The 14,284-nt window shown below is 34.7% G+C and overlaps 1 protein-coding gene across 2 annotated transcripts in view; it reads left to right on the top strand.

Annotated features, from left to right (window-relative positions):
* The window catches only part of LOC145269428 (mortality factor 4-like protein 1), a 64,575-nt gene extending 53,349 nt beyond the window's left edge, over nucleotides 1-11,226 (top strand). For both annotated transcript variants that reach the window (XM_080125109.1, XM_080125117.1), the window contains exons 11-14: nucleotides 1,117-1,186; nucleotides 4,809-4,893; nucleotides 9,001-9,113; nucleotides 10,848-11,226. In XM_080125109.1, the coding sequence (XP_079981235.1) occupies nucleotides 1,117-1,186; nucleotides 4,809-4,893; nucleotides 9,001-9,085 (240 nt within the window). In that variant the 3' untranslated portion in view covers nucleotides 9,086-9,113; nucleotides 10,848-11,226. The remainder of the gene's footprint in view (nucleotides 1-1,116; nucleotides 1,187-4,808; nucleotides 4,894-9,000; nucleotides 9,114-10,847) is intronic.
* The last annotated feature ends 3,058 nt before the right edge of the window (nucleotides 11,227-14,284 follow it).

The following is a 14,284-nucleotide window of genomic DNA, read 5'->3' as shown; positions in this document are numbered from 1 at the left end:
CTCTTTTAGGGCTGATAAAAACACTTCATTTTTGGAACTATTTTACCATTATTTGTCCAAAATTTTCTGTGTATGTCTATTTAGCAGTTTTGCATGGTGCTGAACTCAAATTTAAATATGTTAAGGCCTTGGGGACTTTTGGGGCTAAATGGGAGGCAGGGGGCAAATGATGGACTTGGTATTTTATTTTTTTGCATGGTGAAGAACTCAAATTTACATATGTTAAGGCCTAAAACTACACCATTTGTTCATTTTCAACAGGATTTGGCGTCCCTAAGGGACTTTTTTTTTGGGGAGGGGCAAATGCTGAACTTGGTCATTTTTCTTTATGCTTCATTCACTGTGCACTCACGGGGGACAATGCATGCTTCACTTGTCTGTTTTTTTAAATTTAGCTATTTTACATTCGGGGGTTATGCTGATTTTTATTTAAAAAAACTATTTTCAATCTTGTTCACCCAAGACATATCACCACTTGGAAATAAGGAGCTATTATTTGGGATCATGCTTAGGGTAGATGAGCCAGATGTTGGTTTAGATTACATTTAAAATTCTATGTGTCAGTACAGTCAGGAAGACTGCAGGAAGGGAATTCCAAAGTCTAGCTGTTCAAAGGAAGAAACTATTAGAGTAGAAGTGACCTCTCTACAATGAAGGGGTCTGATGTTGTTGCTAAGTGGGTTTGTCAGGGGTATGTATGTTGAGGGGGAACAAGTACAGTGAGTTCATCAGAGCACATTTCATTAAGATATTTGTAAAACAGGCACAGTGGTACAACATTCCAGTGATAGGACAGGGGTTAGAGCTTAATTGACAGTGCGGAACCTATTAGATTGGAGCCTTATCTTTGGACCTTGTTCAAGAGAGAGGGACTAGCAGTAGATGCACCAGCCCAGATGTAGCAACAGTACTCCATGCATGGGCGAAATGTGGCTTTGTAGAGGTACAAGATACTCTTTAATAAAACAAACAAAAAAATTGTGGGTATTTGTTGTGTATTTTCAAGTTTTAGCTGGGAATAGAAACAGACATTTACCCTTTATATAATAAAAGATGAATTTGTTCATATTATTCTAGAGTATCTCCACGCATAATCTTCTTGATTTCTCCATTCAGATTCTTACCGAATATCCAGACACGCCCATGTCAGCCATTTACGGAGCATTACACCTGTTACGCCTTTTTGGTGAGTAAATGAAGAATTTTTTGCGTGGATTTTTTCCATAGAATTTTTATTTACTAATTTCCTGTATTGTTTTTAGAAGTTCTAGTATGGTAAAAAATACCACTCAGTTTATTTTTTAAGGCACACAGTGCCACTTGAATGTAATGAGATACTATTTTGGACAAAATTTGCAGGGACACAATGTAGGGAGTTGAGAAGCAAAGATGTCTATTCGCATTGCACTTCAACTTCTGTATGTAAGTACCATCAAGGAGCAGGGACCCAGGCGGGAATTCTAAAGTCTGGCAGTTTGAAGGAAGAAACTATTTGAGAAGGCTTTCTAGCATCTAGAGATCTCTACAGTTTGGGGTGGAATTTTGCTGCTTGTCAGGTTAGTTGGGGGTATTTATGTCGAAGGGAGGTACAAGTAAATTAAATACAAGCTGATAATTTTAAATCACTTAAAATCACATTATCTTTATTTTTTGTCATCATACGCTTTGTTTTTTTTATTCATACAATTTTCTTTCCACAAAACATAAAAGCTATAAACTCAGTTTTTCCATGTTATTTTCATTTTGAATGGTATATAAAAAATAGAGAACAAATCAAATATAGTATTGCAGATTTTAAAATTATTTTAACAAATTAAACAAGTTAAAATGCAGAAACGTATCTGAAATCTGATTGCCCCCCCCTTTATTTATTTCTACAACTTCTCTCTTGCAGACGTGATGTTGCTAGTCTCAGTCTTTTTATAAATACTATTATGGTATGTGTTCTTCAGAATTGTTTGTTCTATTCCCTGCTTCTTTTGTTGGTACCCCGACAAAGGAGGGATTGGACCTAGAAATTCACTCCTGTTCGTTTGTTTGCATTTTTTTCTCAATAACCATGCCTTGGATTTTAAAAAATTTTTGCACAAACATTAGTTATGGTGAAAGTAAATTTTTGCCAGAACCGATTTTCTGGGATAACTCTGGTTGCTCCCTTAGGGGCCATTATAGGGGTAAAATTGCCTCCAAATTGTTCATCTGTTTGTTTATTCACATTCTTCTCAATAATTACTCCTTGGATTTTTTAAAAATTTTGCACAAACATTAGTCATGGTGAAAGTAAACTTTTCACTCATGGAGGGGGACCCCGAATACTTGACTTGTTCTAGCTCATTTCACTTGTTGGTCTAGTGGGCTCCATTAATTCACTGTTTTGATATCTCATTGTAATACAGCTTAATATGACAGCAGCTTCTTTCCAAGAACTGCAAACTTGTGGAACTCTCTTCCTTCTTTTCCTGTTTTCCTTCTACGTAAAGTAATTGATCTTTTTAAGACTAAGATCAATAGGCAGTCCCTGTCTGTGATAATCGTCTTTCATCCTTGTTAGCTTCTTACATCAAGTGGCTTCACACCTTGTTTGGTGCGAATTCCATAAAAGTAAGTGAAGCATATATGGTCCACTTTGAATGCACAATGAACGAGGCATAAAAAAAATGACCAAGTTCAGCATTTGCCCCCCCCCCTCTCCCCCTATTTAGCCCCAAAGGTCCCCAGGGGATGTTAAATCCTAGTGAAAAATGAGCAAATGGTGCAGTTTTAGGCCTTAACATGTGTAAATTTGAGTTCTGCACCATGCAAAAAAAGAAAATACTAAGTCCATCATTTGAATATTTAAATTTAGGGTTCAGCACCATGCAAAACTGCTAAATAGACATACACAGAAATTTTGGACAAATATGGTAAAATAGTCCTAAAAATGGAGTGTTTTTTTATTAGCCCTAAAAGAGCCCCTAGGGCACACCCAAGAGTTATCGCGAAGTATAAACAAACAAAATTATATAGGAATCGGTTAGTTACAACTTTTCAGAAAGTTTTATAAAAATCCAAGGCATCAATTTTTTTTAATAAGCACAAAAGTGTCAATTTTAACCATTTTAACCCAAAAGGCACCCCTAGGGGGGAAACCAGAGTTTTCCCAGAAAATCTGTTCTGTTACTTTTTTTTACTCATATCATGTTTAATGTTTGTGCAAAATTTCCAAAAATTCCAAGGCGTAGTTATTGAGAAAAGTACAGACAGACAAACGGACACGGGTGGATTTACAGATCCATCCTCCTTTTGTTGGGACTAAAAATTTTTTTTTAAATTAAAAGAAAAACAAACACTTTTTATACTATAATAAATTTTCTCTATTCTATATAATAAAATTATCAGACAACATTTTGTCTGTAGCAATTAATGTTTAAAAGTAGTTTTTAATTTAAAGAAATTTTATGCAATTAATTCATTAATTAGACCATAGCATAATTGAAATTCACAAAAATCCGTTAAAAAATAGATGCATGTGCATTATAATTATATATTAAAAGTGCATTTAAGTAAAAACACTGTTACGTAATTACATGTCATGTCAATATAAGTAAAAATTTTAATAATTCTGAAACAGATTGAGTAGAAAAATAATTACAAGGAAAAATAAAATTATTGTAGCTTTGTCGGTTTAGTCAGTGCTTATTCAGATTTGCACTTTATTGCTATAAACAAAAATGAAGAAACACTTTTATTGTGTACCTACTTGTCACTGAATGAATATGAGGATTGGGTTCACAGGGAACAAGAGTTGAAACAGATACATCAAAAACATTGCCAAATCTGCTGCAAAGAAGGTGGGCTTTCTCTACTATGCTAGAAAGCTACTTATGCCTGAAAGTATTCTGTATCTCTATAAGGCCACCATTTGCTCATGTATGGAGTATTGTTGTCGTATTTGAGTTGGTGCATCTGCTACTAATCTCTCACTCTTGGACAGGGTTCAAAAGAGTCGCCAACGGATAGGTCTTGAACTGTTATCTAAGCTTCAGCCTCTGTCCCATCGACGTGAAATGTTGCATCCCTCCGCCTGTTCTACAAGTATTTTAATGGTGAATGCTCTGATGAACTACAAGCACTTCTACCTCCTTGATGTAAATACCCCCGACAAACCCGACAAGCAGCCAAATCCCACTCCTTCACAGTAGAGATCCCTAGGTGTAAGAAAGCCTTCTACTCCAATAGTTTCTTCCCCAGAACTGCTAAACTTTGGAACACTCTTCCGGGATTCTGCTTTCCCAACTGTACTGACATGCAGAAGTTCAAGTGTAATGTGAACAGACATTTTGCTGCTCATTTCCCTTCATAATAATGTTTAAGTAAAAACACTTGCATAATTATGTGTCATGTCAAAATTAGTAAACATTCCAAAAATTATGAAAAATGATGTAGAAAACTAATTACAAGACAAAATATTTATCAAATAACCCAATTTCATCAGTTTCTTTGTGCCAATTTCCTATGACAAACTGAATTATTTCCCTTGTTTTCAGTTAACTTTGGCAATTTCAAACTAGAAATGGCGGATTGAGACCATACCATAATTTTTTTTTTTTTTTTTTTTTTTTTTTTTTTTTACCAAAAAAAAAAAATAGTGCAGATCTTTTACTTTATTTTTTTTTTTTATGAACTTTTGAACTTTTACTAATTTTGACATGACACTAATTATGTATTTATGTGTTTTTATTTAAAATGTGTTTTTTTGATATCCAATTATAATGCACAAGCAGCATTTAATCATCCGATTAACTTATGTATTATTTTGAAAATTTCAGTCAAAATTGGTGGAATGCTGACTTACACGGCCCTAGATGAAACAAGTATTAAGTTGCTCATGAATCATATTCACGATTTTCTCAGGTATTTAACTTTTTCTGCCTATTTTTAAGTAATTAACCTTAACTTTCTTACACTTGTACTTGGATATTACTATTATTGCTTTGTTTCTGGTTTAATATTGAGTATAGTAAAGTTTTTTTTTATTTATAAATTAAGCATCTGAATATTTCAATGTATAATGAATTTTATTTTTATGGAATAATGATGATAAAGCAAGATTGTGTGTAAATAATGTTAAAAGTGGTATTTTATACACAAGGTTAGAATAGCAAAAAATTCCATCTATAATATAAATTTCACCTGTCTGTTTAAATGCATGTTTGTATATCTTATGTCTGCCTAAAACTTTCGACAGAGGCGACGGATTTTCGCCAGATTGGTATCGTTTTGAAGGTCGACCCTTTGGACAACAAATATCGAAAAATTGGCTAAAAACGTTAATTCCTTCACCTTCAACTGGGCACTTTTCTACAAGGAGGGGTCGCTTTTTTCACTGATATTTTCGAAAGTCATCCCCTCTTTTCGATTGACTAGCCTTAATTTAAAACTTCGGTACTTCCGGTTTTGCGATGGATGCAACGGCAAAGACGTCACTTTTTATTTATTTTTATTTTTTCATGTTCTTTTCCTCCTTTGCGGTATGGGTTCGAACCTGCCTGCCTACTAACACTTTTTTTTTTTTTGCTCAACACACACCTCCAAACACTCGGGCAATGCCGGGTACCCAGGCTAGTTAGAAATAAAGAGTTGAAGTAGAGCTATATGTCCAGAAAGTTTCTCTATGCAAAAGAAGTTTGAAATGACTTGTAGTGATATAGTCCGGTGCTTATTCAGAATTAAACCTATCTTAAACAACTAAACTGCAAATAAATCTTTATGATGTACATACCTGGCATAGAACAGATATCATATTCCAAACATCATGTGAAGTGACGATTTTTTTTATATAGAAAATCATTTATTCATGATTTTTAGAAATTTTAATAGAAAATTATAACTATTATAAGGCTTATTTTGATCTCTGTAGTTCGAAAAGAGTTGTTTTCCCCTTATTTGTAAAACATTGGTGGAATATGACATCTTCATTATATGATGGACACATACAGCAAAAAAGATTTCTTTTTTGTACTTTTGTTTTGAAAATAGGTTTGAATTTAAATAAGCACCAGAGATCTTTCTCTTTTTATCTGTGAGCTGAACATGTTTTGATGCCTTTTTTCCAAAGCTCCGTCTTTGTTTGCCCTTCCAGGAAGCAGCCAACGACAACCTCATATCATGTGTAAAAGAATTGTGATTGGAAACTCTTACTTCTTGAAAGGATTTCTGATTCTTGTATCTTTAATAAAACATTCAACTTGTGCCGCCAAATCTATTTTTTCCACGCCAACATCACTTATAATTTCTCTCCTCACTATTTCAAATGTTTATTTATATTTCTTCCAACACTTTTAATAACACTTTTAATAACACTTTTAATAACACTTTTAATAACACTTTTAATAACACTTTTAATGTATGTTAGCATAACTCTGTTAGAAAAAATGTTTTTCTTAATAAAGTTATGTAAATAAAACCAAATATAATAAGCAATTCTGTTTTGTTTATATGCTTATTAGTGATGGGATGATTCTAAAATTTTCCCAATTCCGATACAATGGGATCGTTCTACCGCTCTAGAAGATATCTCACTCCTGATGCAATTCTCTATCTATATAAAAGCCAAGTATGTCCAAGGATGGAGTACTGCTGCCACATCTGGGCAGGAGCTGCTAAAAATAGCCTATCCTGCCTTGACAGAGTACAAAATAGACTTCGTGGCTTAGGGGGGGGATGCCCTTTTCTCTACCCTGCAACCTCTCTCCCACAGAAGAGACGTTGCGAGCCTATCCTTGTTTTATCGTTATTTCCATGGTAGGTGCTCGTCTGAACTCCAATCTCTGGTCCCCCCTCGCCAATCTTTCACAAAAAACACCCGTCTAGCTGAATTCACTATGAAAAATTTCCCTCACTCTTTATCTGGGCCTAAATCAAAACGTGGATTCCATGAACGAAGCTTCTTTCTTAGAACTGCACGCCTGTGGAACTCTGTTCCGTCTGCCTGCTTCCCACCGGACTACAACTTGGATGTGTTCTAGTCCAACGTTAACAAATTCTTAATGAACCGCCCCCTTAAGTAAACACTTCATCGAATCTCCACACTAACGTAATGTACTTGCAATAACCCTTATCCCTGAGTGGCTTCCGGGCCTTGATAAGTGGTGACCACTGTGTAAAAAAAAAAAAAAAAAAAAAAAATTACAGATTTTGTTCTAAATTTCCAATTCCGATACAATTCCTGATTCCGATGCTTTTCAAATTTATAAATATTTAATTAGATTTGTTTTTTTTTGTAAATTTAAAAATTATTACGTAAGCCCTGCTAATTTCCACGTATATTTTTTTCTCAAATGTGCTCGTTGTAATTGATTGAAAATTGCAAGACAGCAAAAGATTTATTTTGATTTAAAACAAAGCCATATCAGATTATATCAATTCGTTGTTAGTGTACAACATGCTACTTGAAAATTTTCATAAACAGTTGAAAATAGTCTACAATTCAAAGGCAAAATGAGAAAACAATATAAAAACAAAATATTTCACCCCCCCCATCAGATTTTATGAACAAATTTCTAAATAATAATGTTAATATTTAGAAAACCATTCTTAATATGGAGATGGTGTGGGTTTTGTTAACTATTCAGTGCCTTCTCTATAAATGAAGTGAAAATTTTATTTTAATTATAAAAAATTGGTGGGTTATTAAATTGATTTGCTTTGCTGTAAAACAAAAACCAAATCGAGACGCAAATAATAATAATAATAAAAATTATAGATTAACACTCTCAACTAAATCCCCATTCCAAAATGAGATGTTAATTCTATAATGGATTACGTGTAAAACCCTTAAAAAATATTTGATGGAAAGAAAAGCAATCATTTTAGTATTTAGAGTGGGAGCTCAGTTTAGAATATAAATTTAACGTAAAATAATCATCATTTCTGGGCCATTCTAATTCTTTATGAATGTTAACTAAATTGTTTACCACTGACTTAACTTCGATTGACCCTGTCGTAAAACCATACATAATTGTTTAAAAAAAATAGACATCCCTCAAATAAATGCACATAATTTATGTCTAATAAAAAAATATTTTGTTTTTGGTTAACTGCCCTTACACACTAGAATGTTTCAGGGAAAAGACACTTATTATATGTTAAATTTATGTGTGAAACTGATTCTACACCTTAAATTCCTAAATAAATCGTTTTATATTCATTTTTTATAATTATGAGTGTTTATAGGTAATGTTTTTATTTAATTTTGAACAGTTACATGTAAAACGGTACATGTAAATCCTGTGTTCTCATGAAATTATTGTTTTTTTTTTCTTCTGTTTTCATTGTTCACCAATCGCAATTATAACTGTTTGTTGCGAAAAGAAAAATCCAATTCGCCATTGTTTAGGCTATTGCATGTAAACAACCTGAAAAACAGTTTTGTATATAAAGTTAACGTAAAATGATCACCTCTTTTGAGCTAGACAGTGTTTTAAGAACAGGTAACAGATTTTGTTTGTTTTTAATTTTGGCCATGTTCAGATGTTCCTGGTCAAACTAGTATAAAATATATCATTGTCAAAAGTCATAAAAGACACGACCCCTTCCTACTACTAACCCTAAGTCCGGGTGGTAATACAAAAAATAAAGCGATTACTTGTGGTTTTATGATTTTGCTGATTGGGCTCTGGGGTCAGTGGTAAAAAAATTAGTTAACTGCTTTAAATAAATTAGAATGGCCCAGAAACAGGTGATCATTTTACCTGACCTCCCCATGGATTAAATAATTGGTTTGGTTCAAAATTACATGCAGATCCCCGAATTTGACTTGAAACAGATGGAGAAGGTCATAGGTTACATTGACTGAAACATTTGTGAAAAATAAGACTCAAGGTGAGAAGAGTAGTCCAAATAATCAATCCTCATCTCAAAAATTCAGAAACGCTGTAAACAATGTTCCTATGTAAATATATTTGAAGTTTGTTGACAGTCTCATTAGAAATGTCATCTTATACATGTTGTACTTTTCAGATACCTACAGAAGAATTCATGTAGTATGTTTAATTTGAACGATTACATTGTTGCATCTCCAGAATATCATCGAAAAGCCATTTAGTTGGCACCACTTCTCCCTATTAGTTGACGTAAGTATTTTTCTATATTTCTTGCGCTTTCTTTCTCATCAAATCTTTTTTGAAGTTCGTACGTTAGATCCATTGTTCTTTTTGCTTCTTGGAAAATCTGTTTTCTCTGTCACTCCAAACATTTTCAAACTATTCACAATCTCTACATATCTGCTATCAGACTTTGTATGGAATACTGTTGTCATATTTTGGCTGATGAATCTTTCTCATTTAAGGGTTTTTGATAAGATACAAAAACGCATCAGTAATTTCATTGGCTTCTTCTTTGCATCGTCTCTCTCACAGACATGATGTTGCTAGTTTCAGTATTTTTTTTATAAATACTATTATCGCATGTGTTCTTCAGAATTGTCTGATCTGTTCCCTGCTTCCTTTGTTCCAGCTTGTTTGACTTATTGATCTAGTGGTCTCCATCAATTCTTCGCTGTAATATAGTTTCTTATTCCAGTAGCTCGTTTCCAAAAAAACTGCAGGCTTATGGAACTCTTCCTGCTGACCATTTTCCTTTTACTGGTAGCTTTGCTCTTTTCAAGACTAAGGATGATAGACATCTATCTTTGTGATAATTTTTTTTTTTTTTTTTACTCATGTTCACCCCTAACAAGACATATCGCCACTTGGATGTAAGGGGCTACTATTTGGGACCATACCTAGGAAAGATTAACAAGATATTAATTTACATTACATTTAAATTTTGCATATCAGACCAGCCAGGGAAGCAGGTAGCAGGAAGGGAATTCCAAAGTCTAGTTTTTCGAGGGAAGAAACCATAAGAATAGAAAGCTTTCTGGCATTTAGGGACCTCAACAGTGAAAGAGTGAGATTTTATTGCTAAGTAGGTTTGTCAGGGATATATACGTTGAGGGGGCACAAGTGCAATGAGTTCATCAGAGCACGTTCCATTAAAATATTTGTAAAACAGGTACAGAGATACAACATTGCGGTGATGAGAAAGTGGGACATATTAGATTGAAGACTATTTTTTGGACTCTATCCAAGAGGGAGAGGCTAGTGGTAGATGCAACAGCCAACGCAAGCCAAAAAAAAAAAAAAAAAAAAAAAGCTGGACATGTTTTATACTGTTTTGCTTATTAGTGAAACTGGTTCTCCAAAACCTTATATTCTTAAAATTTTCTTAACAAAAAGAAAACCCACCCCACTATTTTGATACCTTTCTATTTAAAAACTTTTTCTTGAATATTTTTTACATTTTCCATAAGAGCTCCATGGGACGGATTAAAGATTTTGGACATTGAATCTGGCCCGCAGGCTGTAGCTTGGAGACCCCTGTAATAAATGAGAGAGAGAGAGAGAGAGAGAGAGAGAGAGAGAGAGACACACACACACACACACACACACACACACACACACACACACACACACACACACACACACACACACTAAGCAAGAAAACTTTCTTACCAAATCTAAACACAAATTCCATGAACAAAACTTCTTTCCTAGATTCATCCACCAGTGGAACTCTGTTCTGCTGGCCTGCTTCCCAGCTAAATACAACATAATCTTCTTAAAGTCCAATGTAAACAAATTCTTGTTGAGCTTTCCTCTTAAATAATCAAATTATACACAATTTCCTCAAATAACAATCATTATGCAGCTCTCAGCGACCACCGTGTACTCTTTAACTCTTATTCTCAAGTCGCCTTTGGGCCTTGATAAGTGATGACTCTCTTGTATGTATAAAAGTTAATGACTATTTTTTTTTTTTTTCAGCTGATCATCTCTGAAAGTCAACATATCAATGTTAACACATAAGTCTCATTCATGTTTGTCTCTCGGAATTCATATCATTCAAGCATTGTTGATTATTACAAATGCATAACACGAAATCAGTCCTATTACTTCCTGAACAATTGCCGAACAAGAAAATTGATGCCAATGAACCAATCATCTCCGTATTGAACTGATCAATAATGGTTCGCTTTGGGATTTATTTTTTTTGTTACCAGACATTTTTTTTTTTTTTTTTTTAAGAACATTTAAACAAAAAAAAAAAAGAATTCATACCATATCAAAATCGAGAAGGTTCACACATGATTCCATCAATGGAAATATTGTTGAAATAAAGAAAACTATTTTGGAAAAAAAAAAATTTCTTGTTAATTTTAGGTTTTGGAAAAATACAGATCCATTCAAAGAAATTTTCTATAGTTATGTATGTATGTAATGTATATATAGTCTATGAACGGCATTCCAAAATTAATGCCTCCTATTTTTTATTCTGCTCAGAGTGGATTGCAAATTCGATTCTTATGATGAGTGATTTTCTGCATTCATTATCTTCATCTCTGTTGCAGATGTTGATAGTGTGAGACTCTAAGAAAGCAACCCCTGTCATAGACTTGTATCAGAAGCAGAGATTCATCATTGGATTTCTGGCAAAAGGGCATTGAGAATGATGGTGACCATGTAGTAAAATAAAATATGGAGCACAAAAAGTTGCACATTTTAATGGTACAACTCCTGTCTTCGTAGCTTTTCAACTTTTTTAGTTAAAAAAAATATGACTTTACTTTGGGAACAACCCTTGTATATAAAAATATAATTAATATTTATTGAAAAAATGTATATAGATCATAAAGAACAGCTTCTATTAATATACAAACACCTCTTACATCTACAGGTCACAACACACACACACACACATATATATATAAGAAGGCCTCCCCACAAAACTACAATACTAAACTCTTCCCAATAACACCAGGTACAAGGTCTTCCACTCCCTAGATTATATTTGCTAAAAATACCTAAAAAAAAAAAAAAACTCAATAAATTGTCAAGACATTGTTCTCACACTCATTCTGAACCTAGAAAATTTTACAACACAATCCATCAAATTCACACCAAACACATCTTGGTCATGACACCAACCTACCATTGTCAACCTATCCAATACAACTAGAAAACTCTATACTGGACAAATCTCAATCTACACAACAATCCATTAGCCTCCTCCCGCTTTTCGCCAAAATATTTGAGTCCTTAGTAAATCAAGCCCTAGTCCAACGCCTAACAGTTGCTAAACTCCTGACCGATAAACAATATAGATTTAGGCAAGCCCGTTCAACAGCAAATATCTTAACTGTAGTCTCCGAACGAATATACCGTTCACTGGACAAAACGGGGGAAGGTAGAGCAGTAGCCCTTGATATATCTAAGGCTTTTGACAGGGTATGGCATGATGGTCTTCTAAGGAAAATTAGATCATATGGTATCACTGGAAGAATACATAATGTAATTAAATCCTTAAGTAAGAGAAAAATGCAAGTTGTCCTCAATGGTCATACATCTAAACAATATGATATAAATGCGGGAGTACCTCAGGGGTCTATCCTTGGACCTTTATCCTTGATATTCATAAATGACCTCCCTGATAAAATTGTTTCGGAGATGGGTATATTTGCAGATGACACCACTCTCTATAATAGGCATGAGGGGAAAACAAATGAACACATATCTAAGGAAATGGCAAGAACACTAGAGGATGACCTCCAATCTGTAGTGGAATAGGGACAAAAATGGATGATCACATTCAATGCTGCCAAGACTAAGCTTGTTTGCTTCAATAACTACAAGAAATCTTCTCTATCAGCAATAGCAATGGCCAAGAACACATTACCTGAAAGTACTTCTTTTAAACTCCTCGGCCTAATGTTTACAGGGAACATGAACTGGAATAGATACATTGAGAGCATTGCCAAGGCTGCTGCAAAGAAGGTGGGCTCTCTCTACTCTGCTAGAAAACTACTTATGCCTGAAAGTATCCTGTACCTCTATAAGGCCACCATTCGCCCATGTATGGAGTACTGTTGTCACATTTGGGCTGGTGCATCTGCTGCTTGTCTCTCACTCTTGGACAGGGTTCAAAAGAGAGTCACCAACCTGATCGGTCCTGAATGGTCTCTGTCCCATCGACGAAATGTTGCATCCCTCTGCCTAATGGTGAATGCTCTGACGAACTACAAGCACTTGTACCATCTCGATGTGACTACCCCCGACAAACCCGACAAGCAACTAAGTCCCACCCCTTTACAGTAGAGATCCCTGGGTGTAAGAAAGCCTTTTACTCCAATAGTTTCTTCCCCAGAACTGCAAGTCTTTGGAACTCCCTTCTGGGATTCTGCTTTCCCAACTGTACTGATATGCAGAAGTTCAAGTGTAATGTGAACAAACATCTTGTTACTCATCTCCCTTCAAAATGCCCCTGCAAATTATGTTCCCGATAGTAGCCCCTTACTTCAAGGTGGCACTGTGCCTTATATCTATGCTTTGATATGAAAACTACCTTTGTACTCAGACTTAATACTTTATTGACTACATTTCTTTGAATAATGAACAGCCATTCACATTGTATAACACGATCGGCTGGTCACTGGTGTGTGACCGACCCAAGTGTTACGCTAAATGTCTTACAAACGGTCCCATGATGATATGACGATGTGCCAGTCGATAGGGTCAGAGTATCAATAGGAAAATCATACCCGAGATGTTGGATGTGGGTGTGTGGCTCCTTCATTCTCTCAAAATGACATCTTCACTCTGGTGGCATTCGGGTTGGAACCTTCTTTGTTTTCAGGCTGTTTCGTTCTTTAATGCAGATATTTAAGGCGGACAAAAACAAAAATGACGCATGACACAATCGTAATATATGAGAAATATAATTAACTATTTATCTTTTTACAAGAAAACATTACAATATTTTTACAAAAGCAATTTACAAGTGATAATTAATTTTCACAATTAAAACTCGCTAACCTTAACTAATGCTGAGGGAAGGGTGCCTCTCCCTCCTCTCATTTACAGAGAGACAAAAATATCTTACCCCATGCTGTCCAGATGAAAAAGAGATTGAGAAAAGAAAAGGAATTATGGGGTTGCATTTTTCTGTATATCCCTCCGTTTATGGCCAAATTACCACCTGGCCATACTGAAGGGGGTGTTAACAACCACCGCAACCGGGGCACTAAGATATAGAGTCATAACTGTATGAAATCTAGAGGGCAATGCACTTTTCTCACAGAAGACATTGCTAGTCTTTCTCTACTTTATTGTTATTTTTATGGCAAGTGCTTCATTGAATTTCAATCTGTGGCCCACCCCTGCTAAACATTCACAACAAAAAATTTGTCTTGTCACAACCACTGTCT

This window comes from Euprymna scolopes, chromosome 4 (assembly GCF_053919585.1).
Source record: "Euprymna scolopes isolate OS-2025 chromosome 4, ASM5391958v1, whole genome shotgun sequence".
Taxonomy (NCBI): Eukaryota; Metazoa; Mollusca; class Cephalopoda; order Sepiida; family Sepiolidae; genus Euprymna; species Euprymna scolopes.
The sequence above is the reverse complement of the archived record's forward strand: the minus strand, read 5'-3'. Positions and strand labels throughout refer to the sequence as shown.